This window comes from Colletotrichum navitas, assembly GCF_030913465.1.
Source record: "Colletotrichum navitas strain CBS 125086 chromosome Unknown LY79scaffold_63, whole genome shotgun sequence".
NCBI lineage: Eukaryota > Fungi > Ascomycota > Sordariomycetes > Glomerellales > Glomerellaceae > Colletotrichum > Colletotrichum navitas.
The window spans coordinates 216,246-235,894 of record NW_026850609.1 but is presented as its reverse complement, the minus strand read 5'-3'; the positions used below and the strand labels follow the sequence as shown (position 1 = coordinate 235,894).

General features: G+C 49.4%; 6 protein-coding genes and 1 non-coding gene across 7 annotated transcripts; 3 read left to right on the top strand and 4 right to left on the bottom strand.

Annotated features, from left to right (window-relative positions):
• Positions 1-5,412: 5,412 nt before the first annotated feature.
• Positions 5,413-7,472, bottom strand: LY79DRAFT_337832 (GPR1/FUN34/yaaH family protein). Its single transcript, XM_060552548.1, has 3 exons — positions 6,876-7,472; positions 5,960-6,364; positions 5,413-5,835 (listed from the first exon to the last, which is right to left on the bottom strand). The coding sequence occupies exons 1-3, from the start codon at positions 7,271-7,273 to the stop codon at positions 5,742-5,744; spliced, it is 897 nt and encodes a 298-aa protein (XP_060410832.1). The 5' UTR covers positions 7,274-7,472; the 3' UTR covers positions 5,413-5,741.
• A 1,725-nt stretch (positions 7,473-9,197) lies between these two features.
• Positions 9,198-10,010, bottom strand: LY79DRAFT_337748 (uncharacterized protein). The gene has a single exon (XM_060552547.1). The coding sequence runs from the start codon at positions 9,916-9,918 to the stop codon at positions 9,331-9,333; it is 588 nt and encodes a 195-aa protein (XP_060410831.1). The 5' UTR covers positions 9,919-10,010; the 3' UTR covers positions 9,198-9,330.
• A 306-nt stretch (positions 10,011-10,316) lies between these two features.
• Positions 10,317-11,025, top strand: LY79DRAFT_563697 (uncharacterized protein). Its single transcript, XM_060558587.1, has 2 exons — positions 10,317-10,935; positions 11,004-11,025. The coding sequence occupies exon 1, from the start codon at positions 10,579-10,581 to the stop codon at positions 10,894-10,896; it is 318 nt and encodes a 105-aa protein (XP_060410830.1). The 5' UTR covers positions 10,317-10,578; the 3' UTR covers positions 10,897-10,935; positions 11,004-11,025.
• A 1,197-nt stretch (positions 11,026-12,222) lies between these two features.
• On the top strand, positions 12,223-13,127 carry LY79DRAFT_337298 (uncharacterized protein). The gene has a single exon (XM_060552546.1). The coding sequence runs from the start codon at positions 12,367-12,369 to the stop codon at positions 12,895-12,897; it is 531 nt and encodes a 176-aa protein (XP_060410829.1). The 5' UTR covers positions 12,223-12,366; the 3' UTR covers positions 12,898-13,127.
• A 269-nt stretch (positions 13,128-13,396) lies between these two features.
• On the bottom strand, positions 13,397-13,499 carry LY79DRAFT_t205. Its single transcript has one exon. It is a non-coding gene; the product is annotated as a tRNA-Ser (tRNA).
• Positions 13,500-14,613: 1,114 nt separating this feature from the next.
• LY79DRAFT_563692 (flavocytochrome c) lies at positions 14,614-16,643 on the top strand. The gene has a single exon (XM_060558586.1). It carries the CDS (start codon positions 14,889-14,891, stop codon positions 16,443-16,445), a length of 1,557 nt encoding a protein of 518 aa, XP_060410828.1. The 5' UTR covers positions 14,614-14,888; the 3' UTR covers positions 16,446-16,643.
• Positions 16,644-16,827: 184 nt separating this feature from the next.
• LY79DRAFT_672359 (subtilase) lies at positions 16,828-18,229 on the bottom strand (the record flags this gene model as incomplete). Its single annotated transcript, XM_060564041.1, has 3 exons — positions 16,828-17,094; positions 17,178-17,693; positions 17,768-18,229. 3 exons carry the CDS (start codon positions 18,227-18,229, stop codon positions 16,828-16,830), a joined length of 1,245 nt encoding a protein of 414 aa, XP_060410827.1.
• Positions 18,230-19,649: the final 1,420 nt, after the last annotated feature.

Genomic DNA, 19,649 nt, shown 5'->3' with positions numbered 1-19,649 from the left:
TTTTGTTAGTAAGTTAACAAAAAGAATATATATTATTAAGTATCCTATATATATAGTTAACTTTTTTAATATAAGGATCTCCTTAGTAATATCTAGGGTATATAACTAGTACTTAGGGTCTATTAATTTCTTCTAAAGGTTAAGTAGAATAAAGCTCTGTATTACTATTTCTTTATATATAATCTAGTCCTCTTTATACTAAGGTTAGTTATCTTCTAATTACTAGCTAACTTCTCTAGTGTCTTCTTGCTCTTATAAAAATATTATCTTAGTAGTAGTAGCTATATTGTCTTGTATAGTGTCTAGTTAATATTAAATATACTATAGTATATACTACTTTTTTAGAGTATTATATAATAGGATCTTTTGCCTAGTTTACCTTTAGGCAGTAGATATAGAGAGACTTTCTTATACGTTAACTAATAGGTAGTCTTTCTTCTTTTTACTATCTAGTACTACTTTTGTAAAGTAGATAACAGTAAAGATCTAGGCTTTTAGTATAAGGTAATCCCTTTTAGGTTTACAACCTTGCCTCTTTACTCTTGCTAATCTATGATTACTATATAACTACTGATTAGTGTTAAATAGGCTTTGTATATACATGTACTTAGTAAAACGTAGGGGTAAATTAACTTCTTATTAGGTAACTAAATAGGTCTACTCTACTATTGTTGTATAAAGTAGTTATATACTGCTTAAGTATAACTTAAGTTATTCTAGCTAACTAAAAGGTATAATCCCCTCTTGATATAACCAAGGGCTAAATAACTAGTCTATGCCCTTTAACCTTAAATTATAAACTATTTATAGTTAACTAACTAGGTGTCATATAATTATTAGTATTAATATTTTAATATATAGGCTATATTACTTACTATATTATAAAAAAAGGTATATTATTATTTAATCTCTAAAATAGTTATATAAAAGGTAAAGTTAATATTATTATTTAGTAATTATAGCTATATACCCTCTATAATCTCCTTTATAACTATAGTATTAACCTAACTTAATAATAGGTTATTTACCTTTTACTATTTATATATTCTTAGCTTAGTAAAAGATAAATTACTTATAATAATAATTTATTTTTACTTTATTACTTTATTATTAATAGTTAGTACTACTAGCTAGATAAGCTCTTAGCCTTACTACTTTACTTACTAGCTAACTAAGAGGTTATTCTAGTTTATAAGGTTAGCTTTATATTACCTTTAGTGCTTAGCGTTTTACTTTATAACGTATTTAGCTAGCGTAGGCACTCCTAGGTGCTTAGAGAGCTCCTCTTTACTGTCTAGATTAATAAATTACTAGACTTTATATTAAGTAGTATAAAAGTAAAGCTTTATATACTAAGAGAACTAATCTTTATATATAGTTAAAAGGCTATAAAGGCAGATGTTAGTTAGTAGACTTACTGTTACTTCTAAAGGCATTATAGGCGTAGGATAAAGTTAAGAAAGAGTATTAGTTTTAAGAAAGGTATTTCTAAGTGTATACTGCTTTATAATAGTAGAGGTTATTATTACTTATAAATTAAGTTAAAGCTAGGCTTATAACTATTATTAAGTAGTGCGTTTAAGGGGTAATTTATGTAGTTAAAAGTGGCTTATTTCTTTTATCTATAGTACTATAATCTATATTCCTTAAATATTACCTTACTTAGTAAATTCTGCCGTAAGTATCTATACTTAGGAGCAAGGGTTAGATTAATAAGTGACGTTGTTCTAGAGAGCAGTGTTAGTTAGTAATATCCTGCGTAATAAAAATTTAATAAAGTATTATTAGTATATAAATTAAGTAAGTTACTATAATAGTAATAAGGTAAATAATAATACTAACTAGTGTTTAGTTATTAATAAAGTCTACTATAAGTTACTTACTAGTAACCTTAAAGGTTAGTAAAATATAATACTTTACTATAAGGTAACTTTAAATACTTTACTACTAGGCCTAGTAGTTATAGTTACTTAGTAGTAAATAAAAAATAAGATACTTATATAAGGTAAAATTATAAGTAATTTACTTTCTATAGTAGTAGTTAAAGAAGGTAAAAATCCTACTAATAGACCTTTACTACCTACTATAAATAACTTTACTAGTAATATAGTAGTTAATTTATTCTTTAGTAGTAAAAAAGTTAACTTATACACCTAGTAGTAGTATTAACTACCTTTTTACTAGTAGCTATCTTTAATTTAACCTTATTATTATTTACCTATTACTTTATTAGTTACTTTATTACTAGTACTATAAACTTCTTATATAATAAGAGAGGTTAAAGTACTATTATTATTACCCTTATAACCTAGAGAGTAGTTACCTATAGTGTAGTTACTAAAGTTAAGAGATTTTACTAGCTAGTTTCTTAAAGTTAAAGGGTAATAATAAGGCTATAAAGGTAGTACTAATGTAGCCCTTTAGTAATTATAAAGCTTATTATTAAGTCTAGTAGTTATTTAGTATATACTAAAAGAGTAGTATAAAGAGAAAGGTATACTTATATCCCTTATTAACACTATATAGAGGTTAATTAAGACTTTCTTATTTACTTAATAGTATTATAAGTGTAGTAAATATAACTCTACTAGCTTTAACTAAAGGCATAAATTACTATATATTACTAATAAAGTTAATAAAGTTAATAATATTAATAAGCTCTTTCTTATAAATACTATAACTAATAAGGTAATAAGTAACCTTAAGAGAGGAAGATTTAGTTAGTTAAATTAAATCTAGTAGTTATAACTATATTAACCTCTATATAGTAAATACTTTCTTTATATTTTTACTTCTATAATTAGACTATTTATTATTACCTATTATTTATATAAGTTAATATTTTTTTAACTTTATAATATATAATAAGCTTAATAGTAATAACTTTAGTCTTAATAAGTTATATAGTAATAAAGCTAGTAACCTAATATAAGTAGTTAATAATAGGTTATTAATAGATTTATATAAAGGTAGTAAAAGGTAATATAATAAGGCTAGCAGTAAAAGTAAATAAGTAGTTACTATAGTTAGATTTCTTTACTATTTATTAATAGTTGTTTTTTTCTTTTATTACTACTTTAATAATAGCACTTTTTCTACTAGTTATAGTAGTAACTTTAACCTTACTACTATTAGTAAATTCTTCTTTATTAATTAATATATTATTAAATAACCTTTATATACTATTAAAGTTAATAAATAAGTAATAAAAATACCCTTTTATTTACTTTATCCTCTAATTAACCTCTACTATATAGTTATAAAGTAGCTCTTTAAATTCTTATAAATCCCTTTATTTTTATTCTATACTAGGTACTACTTATAAAGAAGCTTTTTAAGGTTACTAAATACTTTCTTAATAAGGTTAAAGTTAAGTAAGTATAATAGTAAATATAATAGTTATACACTAGCTAAATTATATACCTCTTAAATATCTTATTAGTAATAAAAGCTAGTGTTATCTATAATAATAACTAACTTTACTATAAAAAAGGTACTATACTTAAGTAAAACCCTCTCTTTTATCTATACTATAAACCTATTATTATTTATTAAGCCTAGGTATATTAATATATTAAATATACTATCTATAGTAAAAGTAAAAAGTATTTAGTATTACTACCTATATTTAAGCTTATCTTTTTAATAAAGTACTAGACTTTTTAGTGCCTAGCTTATTCTCTATATACCTATATATTTATTAACACCTAACTTATTAATAAATACTAATTACTCTAGGTAGTACTTATAAATAGTGTATATTTAGCTACACTATAATACCTTATCCCTTTAGGCAGTAATAATATAAATTAACTTTAAAGTCTAACTAGCCTTATAAAGTTACTAACTAATCTTTAACTTATATACTTTTATATTAAATTACTTATAAAAGAAATCCTATATTTTTTTAAGAGTAAAGTTATTATAGTAGGTAAAAAGCTCTAATAACTTATATAGTTACTATACTTCTAACTTTATATAGTTTTACTAACTAAGAAGATAAACTACTATATAGCTAGTTACTTTATAATAATAATACTATTACTAGACTATATAAGTACTATAACTTATCTATATAGTAATTTTTTATTAGTTTTCTTAAATAACTTTAGTATTTATATTATCTTTTTTTACTTATCTTTATTTAACCTTAGTACTATTATATTTATTTAAAGGTATATTTATTTAATAATAATAGTAAAGGACAGTAAAGAGAAAGTTATTATAGACTTTATAGACTTTACTTCTTTATATAAATATATAGTTAGTGTCTAAGACTACTTCTATAGCTTTAGTAACTTAGTTACCTAGTAGGCTAGCTATTATATATAAAGAAGAGGTTATTACTAATAAGTAGCCTTTATATAGGTCTAAATACCCTTATTATTATTATTATTATGTGTCTTTAAATTATAACTATTAAATGTTACTAAAATGCAGATTTTGTATTTTGCTGCCTAAAAAACCTAAATTTGCATGGGTGCTGTATTTGTGTAGCGCAAGCGCACAGACTAAAAAATGGGTTTTGGACGCTGCCAACGCAACAGACTGTACACCAAAGACTGCCATGCTCTATAAAAGCACTAGAAAAATATGGTTGTGGAGCAGGTCGTGCACAAATCTCGATTGCACCATTCGTAATGAGATGCGACATTGTGAAGCAAGACTGGCAACGCTGACGATATTATTCCTTAAAGATCATCATAGGCGATCCGCGAGAGACTCCTTGGAATGATACCCGCGCTGCTGCATCGAAGCTGAAGTCGATACCAGCCTCGGCATCGTCAGCCCGCAGCAACACCAATAAGTCGGTAAACCCATCTCGCAGCAAATAATGTCGTCGACAAAGAGACAACCCCTTACTGCCCGAAGTCGTGAACCCTCGTAGCAATGTCATCAGCCCAGCCGTGGCGCCAACCCTTCAACTGCGACTTCACCACACACCATACTTCTCACTCCTCTCGCTCCCTCTCTTTTCTCCGCACCCGGGCGACTCCAGCAAAACTCAAAAGGAAGCAGTGAGGTATGCCAAGGCCCCAAGTGCCGCCCCCGAATCCTTTCCCGCGGCGAGGTGGCGCATCTCCCGTGATTGCGCGCGCGCGAGAGAGCGGACGTGCGACACATTGAGCCCGCCCTACGAGGCAGAAAAAATAAAAATAAACACCAAAAAAGCAGATTCCGGTGCCAAGACTTCTCCTCCAAAACTGCTGCATCAGCAAGGGTTCCTCGACGTCGCTTCGTCCGCCGAGCGTGCTTTGCACCGGTGAGGGACGATTCTCTCCAACGGTTTGCGACGATTGACAAGTCTCGCCTCAACGCGACGCAGAACCATACCAACCAAAGTAGGGCAGTCTAGCGGAAACCAGCCCGTAGAAAATTATGGCATTCATTAAACTATGTAAAGGCCTTTGTAGCAAGGCATCGTCAAGTCCGTCTCTGTTCTTGCTCTCCCGGCCTCACTTTTGCAGGGCCTCTAGAAATATTAACAAGGTAAAACACGAAGCAGAAGAGAATACTCTCATCCATGGCTTCGGATTTCTAATAATAAATGAGTCGTCGCTGGGCATGACACCCTCACCATTTGGGTATCCTCTCTCCATCAACATATATCCATGCCACCGCAGCCCTTGTGGACCGGAGGTTGCTCCATCGCACATGGCGCGCATCATCATCAAAAGAGAAAACTATTTTGCGAAGAAAATAAAAATAAAAAAGAGAAAGCGAACAAGAAAGAACCTTGCTTAAGCAACCGAGCGGTGGCTCTTGGCCTTGCGAAGCTCCTTACCCTTGTCGGACCAAGGGAGATGGAAGACGGGGACCTGGAAGAAGGAGTTGCTGCAACAACAAAAAAACGCCCATTAGCAAACGGAATCCACATGGCGCACGACGCGGCATTTTGGAGACAGAGAGGGGAACAGAGAGAGATAAAAGAGGGGGGAGGGGGGACCGCGAAACTCACCTGTCGTCTTGCAGACCGGCCAGGGCGCAGTACCACGCCAAGAAGGCGGCGAGCATGCCAAAGGTGCCGCCGCAGATCTGGAGGTTGCGGCTCGCCGTCAGGGCGCCGTTGTTGGCGGCATAGTTCTCGCAGGCGAGGAAGAGGAAGGCGAGGTCGAGGGTGAAGAAGAGGGAGAAGAAGACGACGGTCGAGCGCAGGGTGCAGAGGAGCAGCAGCGTCGTGAAGATGAACCAGCCGGTCAGGAAGAAGCCGACGGCCGAGTAGTGGTCCGAGTAGTTGGCCGCGTACGGGCCGTCCGCCGCGATGATGCCCCAGGCCGGGGTCAGGAGGATGCCGTACGCGATCCAGAAGCCGCCGTAGGACGACAGGGCGGTGGCGCCAAAGGTGTTGCCAACGGCCATTTCCCTGTGGAGGACCAAAAGAAAAAAATGTCAGTGTCAGTCGGCCATTGGCGCGTTTGAGAGATGGTTTGATAGAGTCTCGTCTGGGTTGACGGCTAAATGATGCTCGTATCGCACACACACATGCCGGTTTCTTCTCCACAGGTTCCCTGACACATGGGAGGGGAGACCATGAAGAACCACCCCCGTCGTCTCCGTCTGACCGACCGTCTCACCCATGCTCTTGTTTGGCTCACGGCCCACGCTCCAGCGCAATTAGAGCGGGCGCATCCATGCTCCACACAGGCAACGACGGAGCAGATTCCACTCGCGGGTGGGGAGAGGAAGGGTGGTAACCGGATTCGTGGAGACGAGTTGAGATGAGATGTTGGGGAACTTGGAGGGGAGGGAGGGGGACACACTATCTATCCCCTAAACCCCCCCCCCCCCCCCCCTGGCACCGGGTAAAAAGAGAAAGGAAGGGGAGAGAAAAACTCGAAACGTGGAGACGGAGTTAAAGACCGGGGGGGACGTACCACATGCCCGCGAGGAGCTGAACGAGACCGCCGTAGCCAAAGGCGAGGGGGACGGCAATGTTGGGCGCCTTGACGCCGCGGGCCTGCAGGTTGACGCAGGAGAGGACGAAGGTGGTGAGGGCGAAGGCCGAGAGGCCGAGGGGCGCCGGGTTGGCGAACTTTCTGTGCTCGTACGGCTTCCAGAGGCCGGGCTGGAGGGTGCCGCCGAACGCCTGCGCTTCGCCTTCAGTCATATTCCGGTAGTCGGCAACGCGGGTGAAGGGCCCGGTCTGTCGCGCGTGTGCTGCGTTTTGGCCTGCTTGAACGCCGTTGTAGTGGTCGGCGCCGGACGTGTGCACATCCTTCTCCAAGTCCGTTGGAGGGACGGCGTTGTGGTTGAGGGTCTCGTGCGTGGCCATCGTGTCTATTGGGTGTGTGCGATCTTCCGGGTGTGTGAGAGGAGGGTAGGTATGGAAACGGGCAGCAATGGGCGGCCGGGTACAAGGTATCTCTACAGGAAGAGTACAGCGTAGTCGAGCTCCACGGGAGAAGACGCACAGTTTGATAGAGGAAGGCTTCCTTTAAGCTCAGAGCAGGAGGGTGGGGAGGGGGTTGTGTTCTTTAAGTAATGGGGCGGGGAGGAGGAGGAGAAAAGGGTTGAGAGGACACTCGAATCGGGACGAAAGGATGTCGGGGGTCGAGAGTCAGGACAAAACGGAAATGGTTGATGGGCTGGTGGCAGCTTCGCCAACGTATGTGAACAACGTCTGGGGTATGCACAGATGTGTGTGGGCCACGCCCGGCGCGGAGAACTGGAGATGGTGGAGGACACGGATGAACAACACCAACGAGGAGGAGGGTAGCAAGGAGGAGGCGTCTGTCTCGTCTGCGGGAAGAAGAGGGAGTGGATCAAGCAAAGGTCGCGTAGCGTACGGACCAAGGGTTGTAAGTAAGGACAGGACTGGACGAGCCGCGTCTGGGTCCCAAGGGCCGATCTTCAAAAGGCCCAGGGAACACTGGGCCGGGGGGGTTCCAAAGGGGAATGGGTTGGATGAAAAGCTCCATACCGAATTCATTATTTCCAACGTACACTAAAGTCGGATGATGTGTGGTGGTGGGATGGCACATGGATGGGGGTGGACGGTGGAGTGAATACCCCGGCGTCGAACGAGGGAGAGAGCAGCTAGGACTTGGAGAAGACATGGGGGTTAACACCCGTACGTAACTGTAACGGACTCTACAGAGCAGGACGAAGGGAAGACTGTATCCATACACACTAGACTCGCAAGTCAAGGGTTTCTGCTGTCATCTTGAGGTGACAGCGCCAATGAATGACCCAGAGATCGGCTGGCAGCGTCCCCTCTCCGGACAAAACGGAGGAGACCCTCCCCCCTTAGCGGGAAGTGATGTGCAGCCCGGGGTGAGGAGAAAGGGCTGCTGCTGACAGAGATGCCGGCCATCCGGCGGCCCTTCGATGCATATATACGGATACAGTAGCGTTGCAAGAACGAGCCAAGAAGAACACCGCCTTGGGGGCCACTGGGCTGGGCAGATCAGACCATGAGCCGATGTCATTCCCATCCTTTTCCGTCACCAGCAGAGCACGACTTTTTCCAACTCTCTTTTTTTCTGTCAGGTGGCTGCGTTCTCTCGCCGCCCGTGGCGAGGCGAATAACGGGGGAGAGGACGGGATGGGCTTTTTGGGGAACGCGGATTGTTATTGCATTAAACGGCCTGGGCATGCGGCGGCCGATCGATTCTTGTGCTCCGGCTTGTCAGATACCCTCAATGCCGTCTTTCACCAAAGCATTAGAGCGGCAATGCGGAACCGGCATCTCCTGTTGTCTTATACAGAACAGGTTGTAGTGCTTACAGCTTGTCGGTTCTCGGCTCGAAAAAGAAAAATATATCCTCTATCCTATTTGGGGTTCATGATGCGTCAAGCTGTGGGTAAACATGCTACGTGGTAATATATATGCGCCGGTTGAACACGGAGGGGGGCGTGGTACTAGATGGTTAGCGCCTTGGTGTCACGGCAGTCATCTAGTGCATATTATACGGTACTGTCGCCGCTGCGGGATGCGTCTGCCGTCTGAACGTTTCCAGTTTGGCGGCGTCTTATTCAGATCATTCTTTCTGCCATCCGTTCAGCTTGGACAACTGTTGCCTGCAGGGAGGAAGAGCTCAATATCTCAATGGGCGGTCCCTTGATCGCCCCAAATCGCAGTCGATATGAGGGTCAATCAGTGTTACCGTGTGTCATTCAAATGAGGTTCGCTAGGAACTGAGTCATCCTCTGAAGAGAGAAACACAGGCCGAATGTCCGTACAGCAATATATATAGGGCGGCTGGTTTGGAATGCTCTACGCATAGGGTTACAACGAACACCAACGACTCAGTGACGGCCTCTTCCCCGGCTTGGCGGCGGATCGTGACCGGTCCAGCTGCCACCGGCACTCGGTGTTACGGCATCAGGTCAGTATCTGGCGATGCGGCTGCTGCTGCTTGGTCTATCAAGGTCATCCAGGAGACGCATTCCTCCAACCATCGCGGCGAGTATCCTGTCAAGGGACCACGACGGATCTGGTCGACAGCATAGACCACCGAGTGGGATTGCCCATTCACACCCACTCTCTCTCTCTCCGGTTTGTAGTTTATACGGTGGGAACACAGCACCACTGTTTCGGCCCTTGCATGGCATCGCGCGTTTCGACGCTCCCGGCTCATCGGATGAGACGCCACATCTTGCTGCCTGCTGCCCGCGATTCATTCTGTCACGCCCGTCCAATTCAGCCGGTCCCTGTCCACGCCCCCTCTTCCCCTCCAATTCGCATCCCCGAGCTTGGGTTGCGGGGAAGACGGGGTGCGCTGGCAGCATCCTGGGTCGTTCGAGACAAATGTGAACCCCGTTGCTGCCAGTCAGCAGGGCCAGTCGACGATGGTTACCAATGGGCCGGCCGTCCTCCTTCGAGCGTCCAGGATATCGTCTATAGGCAGCTCTCTCAAAGGCATCTCGGGCTTCCATTGGCGTCGCATGCCCTCTGAAAGTCTTCATCGCCGGCATGTCGGGGCCAAGTGCGGACCAGGCGTCATCATGACCGCACCAATGACTGCGGTGATCGACCCCTCCCCCCCCTAATATCGACCTCCGTCAGAGGCGCGGGAAGAGACAAATGGCCACATGGCGCTGGCCTGCGGGGGAAGCTTGGGGTGCGTTTCCTACACACCCCATTGGGATTGTTATGCTTCTACCGAGGCCAAACGTTGCACTTATACACACGCGCGCGCACACACACACACCCTTTGACACATAGAGCGTGCCGTTGTCTCTGGTGACGGCGGTTTCGAGATTGGCGTCGGACCTGGACCTCGGGGACGCCTAGGTATATTTCGTGGCGCAGCGTCGATTCGCTGCGGGCGCGAAGTTGTCTTTCTTCCCCAGATCTCGTGGACGCTCTGAAGTTTATTTCCCCAGACCGCCCCCCCCCCCCAGAGTTCGCGGTTCGTCCTGCGCTTGTCTTTGTACACAACCTCCTCTGCGGCGCTCCTTTGGTCCGCAGGTGGAAGACCGTGGAACCAATGCCAATATTGCCGCCGCCGCTCTTCTTCGGCAAAAGGACATAAAGCCCCGGTGACGAAACGGAGCAATTACGCCCCGGTCCCCGTTCTGCAAACGGGGGGGAAATGGCAACCGATATGCCACAATGGTGTGTCATCCGCAGGCATGCATCCTATGTTATTACCCCTAACCGGCGCCGAACTCGCAGCGGTCGAGTTGGTCTCCTGTTTTGATGAAATGCCGCGCCCAGCAAGAAGCCTCGTCACGCAACTCTTGGGGGGTGGAATAGTGCTCATCCACTTCGCGCGGTGTTGGCATCACGCCAGCGCGCCCATCACTGCCCTTTTCTGCCCCGGCTCCGCGGAGGTGATTGTCAGGCCACTAATTAGCGAACCGTCGTCACCTGGGCAAAAAGGGCCATTGGCCCCTGGCCTTGGAGGGCCGCGAATTACATTCTGTGTAGTCCTGAGCGGGTACAGGTAGAATGCCAGAGCGCTTTAGTCAGCGGCCAGTGGATTAAGCCTATTTCAGAATGCATTATGTCAGCGCCAGCAAGAAATCGCCCACAACAACATTCTGACTTAACTAACCAATGAGAAGGCCAGGATTCAGAAAGTTACGTAAAGTTAAAAACTCTTCAGATTTGAGCAATTCAAAGTCAAGGCAAAATAGAAACAGCTGCAATTATTTCAAAAATTCATTATATCACGTGACTAATTCAAGGCCCAAGTTAACCCTGCCCATAGTGCCCATAGTACCTATATTACTGTAACGGCTGCGGCGACGGTGGCACCAACGCGGGCATTGTGGGCGTCTGTTGGCGATGGTGGATTTGCGGCAAAAAGGGCGTTTTTCGCATGGGTTATGGACGTAGGCAGTGGTGGCCGTGGCGGTGGCAGTGGCGGTGGTGGCAGTGCCTTCCAAAATAGGCTTAACCCACTGGCCGCCGACCAAATCGCTCTGGCATTCTACCTGTACCCGTCCTGAGCAGCAGCCCGTTGTGTCGCTATTCACTTTGTTCTGGGGCTTCCATCGCCGATGCCCCTATGGCTTTTCGCCCGCTAGTGAAGGACGGACTATGCCACCCGCGAGATGCCCGAGCCGTGGCGGGAAGCAAGTTGGCAGACTGACGGACCGTGAGGCGCCCCAGGAGTGGCCGACAAAGGCGCGAAGTCTCGGGTGAAGGCGTCCCTCTGTATTTCGAATGATGCGTCGGGCCGGCGCACTCAACCACCACCGCGAAAACGTGGACGGCGCACTATTCAATTAGCTTTCCCCGCATCAGGCTCCTGCTTACGCTAAAAGCATAGCTTAAGGTTATTCTATGCTCTTCACCCGCCAGGTCTTTTGGCCCGGACGGGCGGACGGCTCTATGGTGTGCACATAGGTTGGGATGGAACGAGGAGACATACAATTGCCCGCGGCTCTCTAATCATATGGCTGCCTCAAACCAAGGAAGCTCGCCCGTGGATCGATCTCCGATGCCCAGCCCCTTGGCCCGTAATGCCAATGATTGAGGCTCGAACGAGAGCCGAGCTCGACGGGAGGTAATACCATACCTGGTAGCCGTAAAGGCAGACACACACATCCAGCTGCCCGAGCCGCCAAGAACACAACGACGCCGTTTTGGTCCGCGTTTCCCAGGGAGAGAGACATGCGTTGGGGTGGTGCCCAATGCCAAGAGCTACAGGGCCCCCGGCAACACGTTGCATTGTGCGTGCACCCGCCGCTGGCTGCAGGACCCTGCACCACCACCTGAAGAGAGAGAGAGAGAGAGAGAGAGAGAGAGAGAGAGAGAGAGAGAGAGAGAGAGAGAGAGAGAGAGAGAGAGAGAGAGAGAGAGAGAGAGAGAGAGAGAGAAAGAGAGAGAGCTAAACAACTTCCATTTCTCCGAGCAGGTCAAGAGTCGTTCCACTCCTAGCTTGGCTTCTGTCAGCCCGTTGAGGGAGGGGGATGGGTTCTCAACCTTTTGTCGCTGTTGAGGGCCGCAGCGAGCCCGTCTTCTCTTGTCTAAACCCGGCCGGCTCTCTGTTGTCGTCTGGAGCGACTTGCGGAGGACCTTGGACGAACGGAGATGCGGGCGACAGGATGACAGACGGCGTAGAGTCTCCAGCGTCGTCTGCTGCATGTGTGGCTTGCTTACTGACGCCTATGGGAAATACATGGTTTGAAGAAGAGCGGAGCCTTCTGCAATTCCTTTACTGCCTTCCAAAGGCAGACAAGCTCCGGGAACCCTGGCGTCGTCTTCGTCCAGTTGCCCTTTGCCCGTCGTTGCCTGCAGGACAAGGAGCGGAAGCCGATGCCAAGATGGGAGACGCGCACACGATGCACTATCGGATAGCTCGGCAGCAGCCAAAGTTCGGTGTTACTGTTCCTACCCACGCATACCTGTATGTAGACAGACAGGGCCCCTCGACGACAGTCCGGGGAGTTTGCCCTCGCCCTCCGAGTGAAGAGAATATCGTCGAGGGGGTATCTACATGATTGGTTCCGGATGATGCAGCTCTCTATCCCCCGAGAACTCAGATGGGCCCGTCTGCCACGAGTGCCATCCGAATGAAAGAGGGCCGGCTAGCCCTGAAACGGTCTGGATCACAGTTGTGCCTGGGGTTACTTAGTCACTCAGCGAAATTGACGGTGACCCTTCATGGATTGATTCCCAGCTCAACTTTACCAACTAGACAACGACTTCCAGACACAAAAGAACCATGGCCTAGAGATCAATGTCGGTGAGAAGCAAATAAGCGACGGGGGCCGGTTCGCGTCCAACCCCCCGAGCTCGACCCACCACCAAGACGGCGTCGAAGCCAAGCATCCCCTGCTCCGTTTACAACAGCATTGACTACTTACTTACTTTACCGGTGCTTTCCTCTCAAAGGGGCGCGACTTGGGGCGTCCCGCGTGCACGAGAGCAAAAATCGGCGCCGTTCGACGGACCCGGGCATGGCAAACGTAGTAGCATGCCAAAGGCATCAAAAAACGACGTCAAGGACAGGATTCGAACCTGCGCGACCGAAGCCACTGCCTGTGCTGATACCAGAAGATCCGATAGCAGGGCAGCCCATTAACCACTCTGGCACCTTGACCGGTGACTCGATGCTGGTCAGCGCATACTGACACCTCATGACTGCAGCCGCATCAGAGTCCCGCATCAGAGTCGAACTGCTTGTTGCACGGCGTTCTTCGAAAATAGCATCTTTGACCGTCGCTGCAATTGAAAGTGAGCTTTTCGCTGCCAAGGATCATACATAGAAAGACCATATGAAGGGATTGCGCAATATTGCTTGTCATCAAAACCCGATAGGATAGGGTCGTTCCCATCAGCAGTAGTAGGTTTACTATTTTTTATCCAAGCCCGTCTACTTGCAAGACTTGCCAGCTTCGGCAATGTGAATGGCATACATAGACCCAGCCTATCTGAGAATGGCCTGCTCTTTGATTCCTCTGCATGAGGTTTAACCTTGGCAATCATTGAAAACCCAGAGTTTCCGGCCTGGAGTCCAAAGCAATCCCCCAAATAGCCAAGAGCCGCCGTTCTCAGAACTTGTTCTTCATCACTGCCTTCTAAAAGAGCTGGCGGATCGATCGAAAGGTGCGACGGCAGCCGGTGCGAAGCATTCCGCGTTCTCCAGGAGGCTCCCACCCGGGGGGTTTCTGTGTTTTGCTTCGAGGATTGGAACCACCCACGCTTCCTAGAAACATGTGCTTCTGCTCCCTTTTGGTGACACTGTTATGCCTCCCTTCTTACCCCTGGCCCAAGAACTGCGCCTTACAAGTGGTGGTTCGTAAGAAACGTGAAATCTCAGCACGGTATCAAGCAAACTGATCCTCGAAAATATCGGGCGTCTCGAGAACCTTTGATGGTTTTTAGGTAATTACGTCACGTTGCGCGTTTTCTTCCACGATGCAGGACGATGGCCTTGGGCGACTCGGATCTTGTACGCCGATAACATAGCGCCATAGTAACTAACGCTGTCCGATGTTCCTTAAGGTGAGCACTGTTAGATTCGGACCTATGCAGGATATACGTCTAATAGGACATATGTCCTGAAGTGAGACGCTTTGAAGTTGGACGGGTACTCCAAAACGTCTGGCATGCTCTGGATTCGTAAATGCTGGGATATTTCACATGCGTGGCTCCCAGACGCATTGAACGGCCGCGAATCATACCGTAAAACTATCGCAAAGCATATTCGAAGAAAGGCCATTAACTAGAGTCTAGCAGTATTTTATTATACCTTCTTGTAACTCAGCGACTCTGTGTTACGTGAATTTCGAGGCCCACATGCTGACCTGACAAAGTTCCCCTGTCAATAAGACCACAATCGCGTCCCTCTTCCGATCACATCGTACGACTCGAAATCGCCTGACTTCACTTGCCCACGACCACCGAGCACCGCGGCCGGAACGCACGACTATATAGGCCTCATTTCACTTAGAGGACGGCCTCGCCCCATCTCCCACCTGAAATCAGAATGTTTATCCGTCCCATGCGCCGCTTCGTCATCACACTCGTCTTCGGCATCCTCGCAGCCATCCTGAGCATGCTCTACCATCAACCCATCGCCAGTAAATTGAGCATCATAACCCACAGCACTCGGCTTTCATCGGCATCCATGGCGAAGACACCACGCGGGTCCGTCATCGTCGTCGGCTCCGGCCTTGCCGGCCTGTCGGCCGCACACGAGGCTCTCAAAGCCGGCGCCTCGGTCCACATGCTCGACCGCGCCCCGAAGCCCGGCGGGAACAGCATCAAGGCGTCGTCCGGCATCAACGGCGCCGGGACGCGGTTCCAGAAGGCCGCCGGCGTGGAAAAGGACATCTCATTCTACGACGACACGGCACGCTCGGGCGGCAAGCGCTTCGTCGAGGCCAAGGGCGTGGTTGACCGCCCCAGACTCGTCGATCTCCTGACGAGCAGCTCCGCCGACGCTGTCACGTGGCTCGTGGACGACGTCGGCGTCGACCTGAGCGTCGTGGCCACCTTGGGCGGGCATTCGCTTCCTCGGACCCATCGAGGGGCCGGGACGACCCCGCCGGGCGCAGCAATCGTCACGACGTTGCTGAAGAAGCTCGGAGAGAACCCCGGTTTCCGACTCGGCAGCTCCGCCGAGGTGACCTCCCTCAACGTGGCCGACGGAGCTGTCCAGGGCGTGCGCTACGTTCAAGACGGCCAAGAACACGACCTCACGGGCGCCGTTGTGTTCGCCGCGGGCGGATTCGCCGGCGACGCGAACGGTCTCTTGGCCAAGCACCGCCCGGATCTGGCAGGTCTGCCGTCGACGAACGAGGCCCGGGCCGCTTCTCATGGCATCCTAGAGGCCGTCGGGGCCGCGTTTGTCGATATGGACAGCGTGCAGGTGCACCCGACCGGCTTCGTCGACCCCAAGGACCCCTCGGCGCGGTACAAGTTCCTTGCGGCAGAGGTACTCCGGGGAGAAGGCGGCATCTTGCTCTCGGGCAGCGGAGAGAGGTTCGTCAACGAGATGGAGACGAGAGAGCACGTCAGCAGGGCCGTCATGCAGCTGCCGCCCAAGCAGAACGGCGCCGTCAGGCAGTGGGACGTGACGCTGCTCATGGATCCCGGCGCGTGCGATGCCGCGGCGGGACACCTGGGCTTCTACCTGTGGAAAGGCCTGATGGAGAAGAAGAGGGTCAAGGAGCTGAGCCCGGCAATCATCAAGACGGTCGACGAGTACGCGGCGGCGGTGGCGTCGGGGACCGACTCGGCTTTTGGGAGGCGGACGTTTGGGCGCTGGAACCTTGCGGCCGGAGAAGCCAACCGCGAGGAAGAGGTCTGCATCGGCCGCGTCACGCCCATCTCACACTTCACGATGGGCGGCGCGGCGTTCAACGACAACTCGCAGGTTCTGAGAGAAGACGGAACCGCCATCGATGGCCTGTGGGCGGCGGGCGAGATCACCGGTGGCGTCCATGGAGATAACCGCTTGGGCGGCTCGTCGTTGTTGGAGTGCGTGGTTTATGGAAGGATAGCCGGCCGGCAAGCGGCAAAGGCGGCGACAGCCTCTTGATACACTTTGGTATCTCTTACATGCCTTCATGTTTCTGACAGTCTTTATTGTTGCATGCGCGAATGACACCTGTTGACACTCTTGCATCAGCCATATCCTAGATCAAGAATGGTCTTGCTCATGAACCATATGTACCTTCGGTCGAAAGAAGGCCCAGTAGCGCACTGAACCACACAACGAAGAAGTGAAATCATCAAAAAGGTCATGTATACATATCGGAAGTGAAATCTAATTTGTACAAGATTGGAAGTCATATGCCGGAGAGTCTCCGGGAGAACCTCATGCCGCGTCATCATACCCATCGGACTGGATCACCCAGTTCTATCAGGGACGACCTGAGAAGATATTCTCACGTCCCGCCGCCCGCCACCGCTTTGTTCACTTATGCGCGGATGGAGAACTTCTTGTTCAGCTTCCTGCCGAGAACGGAACCATCTGTGCGCTTGGCGGTCCCGTTTCCGGCGAAGCCGTTGTTTACGAGCTTGTTGGCGGTGCTGCGGGGCACCTGGCCGACAACGCCGTCGAGGGCAGTCTCGGCGATGTAGCTGCACAGCTCGACGGGGTTCGAAGGCGCGGAGCCGAGGCCGAGGAGGTAGGCGGCGAGGCCGGCGACGTGGGGGCTGGCCATGGAAGTGCCAGAGATGGTGTTCTAAAAGAAAGAAAAACGGCTTCACGTCAGCGTTCTGTCTTACAAACAGGGGGAGCGAGCGACCGGATCCGGAGCGGTCTTACGGTGCTGTCGCCAGGCCAGGTGCTCTTGATGTCGGTTCCGGGGGCGAGGATGTCGACGCTGGTGCCAAAGTTGGAGTACTCGGCCAGCAGGTCGTCAATGTCCGTCGCGCCGACGGTGCATGCGCTGTCCTCGCTCGCGGGCGACGAGGTCGAGGCGTCGGCGGCCTCGTTGCCCGCCGCGACGGCCAGGAAGTGGCCCGCCTTGACGATGGCGGCGGCCGCCTGGTTCACGGCCTCGGAGCTCTGCCCGCCGAGCGACATGTTGACGACGACGCCCTTGCTGCAGCCCTTCTGGCCCGCCGCGTCGGCGGCGACAAAGTCCATGCCGGCGATGACGCCCGAGTTGGTGCCCTCGCCGTTGGAGTCGAGCACCTTGACGGCGAAGAGCGTCGTCTTCTTGGCCACCCCGTACGTCGCCGAGCCCACCGTGCCCGCGACATGTGTGCCGTGGCCCTGGCCGTCGACGTCGGATTCGTCGGCAAAGTTGGCGAGGAAGCTTGCGCGGCCCTCGAATTCCTGTCGGGGCAGTGTCAGAGGCATAGTTCAGTGGCCCGAAGGGGGGGGGGGGGGGGGGGGGGACGTAGACTTACAGGGTGGTCGATGTCGATGCCGGTATCGACAATGTACGCACAGGTGCCCTCTCCAGCGCTCTCGTCGTAGCTGTACGTGGTGGACCGGGGCTCGGAGCTCGAGATTCTGGCAAGACCCCATGGAGCGTTCCTCTGCGTCGCCTTGATTGTCACAATGGCGTCCTGCTCGATGAAGTCGACGTCGGGGTCGTTCTGGAGCTTCTCGATCTCGGTAGCGTTCAGGGTCGACGCGAAGCCGCGGAGGGCGTTGCCAAAGTTGTAGACGTGGTCAGCATCAGCCGAGAAGGTGCTCATGAGGGTCTGCAGGGCGCCCGTCTTGGCCTCGTTCTTCAGCCGGACAATGTACTTGTCGGCGACGAGGGTCGAGCCGCGGGGCTTGAGCACGGGGGCGGGCTGCGCACGCTTAGAGGGGGCGGCAACGGCCGCAAGGGGCAGGAGGGCGAGAAGCGTTGCGGCGTGCATCGTGACTTTGATGACGAGAACTGATGGGCTCGAAAGAGTGAACAGGCTCCTTCAGATAGCGAGCGGCTTGGTGTTGAAAAGAATGACTGAGATCGTTGCTGTCGAGGCGGTCAGCGGTGTGATGAACAATGCATCCAAGACGCTGCAGGCAGGCCGGTCTTATACTCACTTCTATCTTCAATCTGCATGATCAAGTTGCAAGAAAAAAGTGATGCAAGAGTTTTGGAACCGTTGCTTCTTCTCCCTCTCGAGCATATCGGCCTCCAGCATTACCTGTTCGGGCAGGAGGGTAGATGCATTCGACGGTGGCTCGACAGTAGAAGCCGTGTCCGACGCTCTCGTTGGAGCGGCGTATCGTGGGTCCCCTTGACCGGTTTGAATTAAAGGAACACAGGACGACAAGTGCCGAGAGCCAACCAGTGAGGGAACCTCAAGCCGTGACGCACAGTCTCTCCACCCCCAGGTCAGGGGACTGGGAAGGGAACACACATCTTGGAGCTGGAAGCAAACCAATAGAGCGGCCTAGCACGAGGAGGCATTGATGCGTTGGTCCAGGTTTGCGATACCTTAGGAGGCACCGCCTTGGCAACGTACTTTACTTACTACTAGGTCAGGTGTGTGATGTGGTGATGTGGTGAGGAGGGAAAACGTTGCATGGGGGGGGGCAGCGCCGATCCCGTCCGGGAACCTTGTCCGCACGTCCCTGACACGGCAGTAAGTCTGCGGATCCAAGCCTGGGGCAAGGAAACCTCGAAGCACTGAGAACGAATCGAATTGGCGAAGCTCACTGTCGAGAGGAAGCAAACAAACGGAGGCGAAGGAGGCAAATGCGTCCGGGAGGCCCAGCAGGCCCAATATCAACACTACATATGACGGACGAGGCCCAGTGATTGGGCCATATCAACTTAGAATTAAGCATGAGCTTGCGGGTCTGCGGGTGTCGGAGGCGAACCATTTCCCATCAGGGGTATGGCAGCAAGGAGGGCAGCCATTCCAGGGGTCCTGGGTGAGCTGATTCGCCCCGCGCCAGCCGCCGCCGCCGAGAAATGGCCCGATATGCGATCTTCGTGTCTCACTTCTTTGTGTAGCCAACCAATATTGCTTGCTCCTCAAGCTGGCACAAGCCCAAACGTTCTGCGATGGCAGAAAGAAGCATGATGTTATCAGACGGCGAGGAGAGGAGAGAGGGGGGGTAACGAACCAGGTCAAGGCCGGGTGCTTGTCCTGGAGCCGGGATGTGTTGGGGATGTTGGGATGTTGGGATGTTGGGATATGATTGCACCGCTGTCGCCGGCATGTTTATTGCGATTAACCATGGCTTGGCCATGGTCGTTATCGGAACTTTTGAAAGAATCTCCGTGAAGTGCGGCCAATCCAGTGACGATGCTCCCATGTGGCTCGATGACACACTATGTTACTA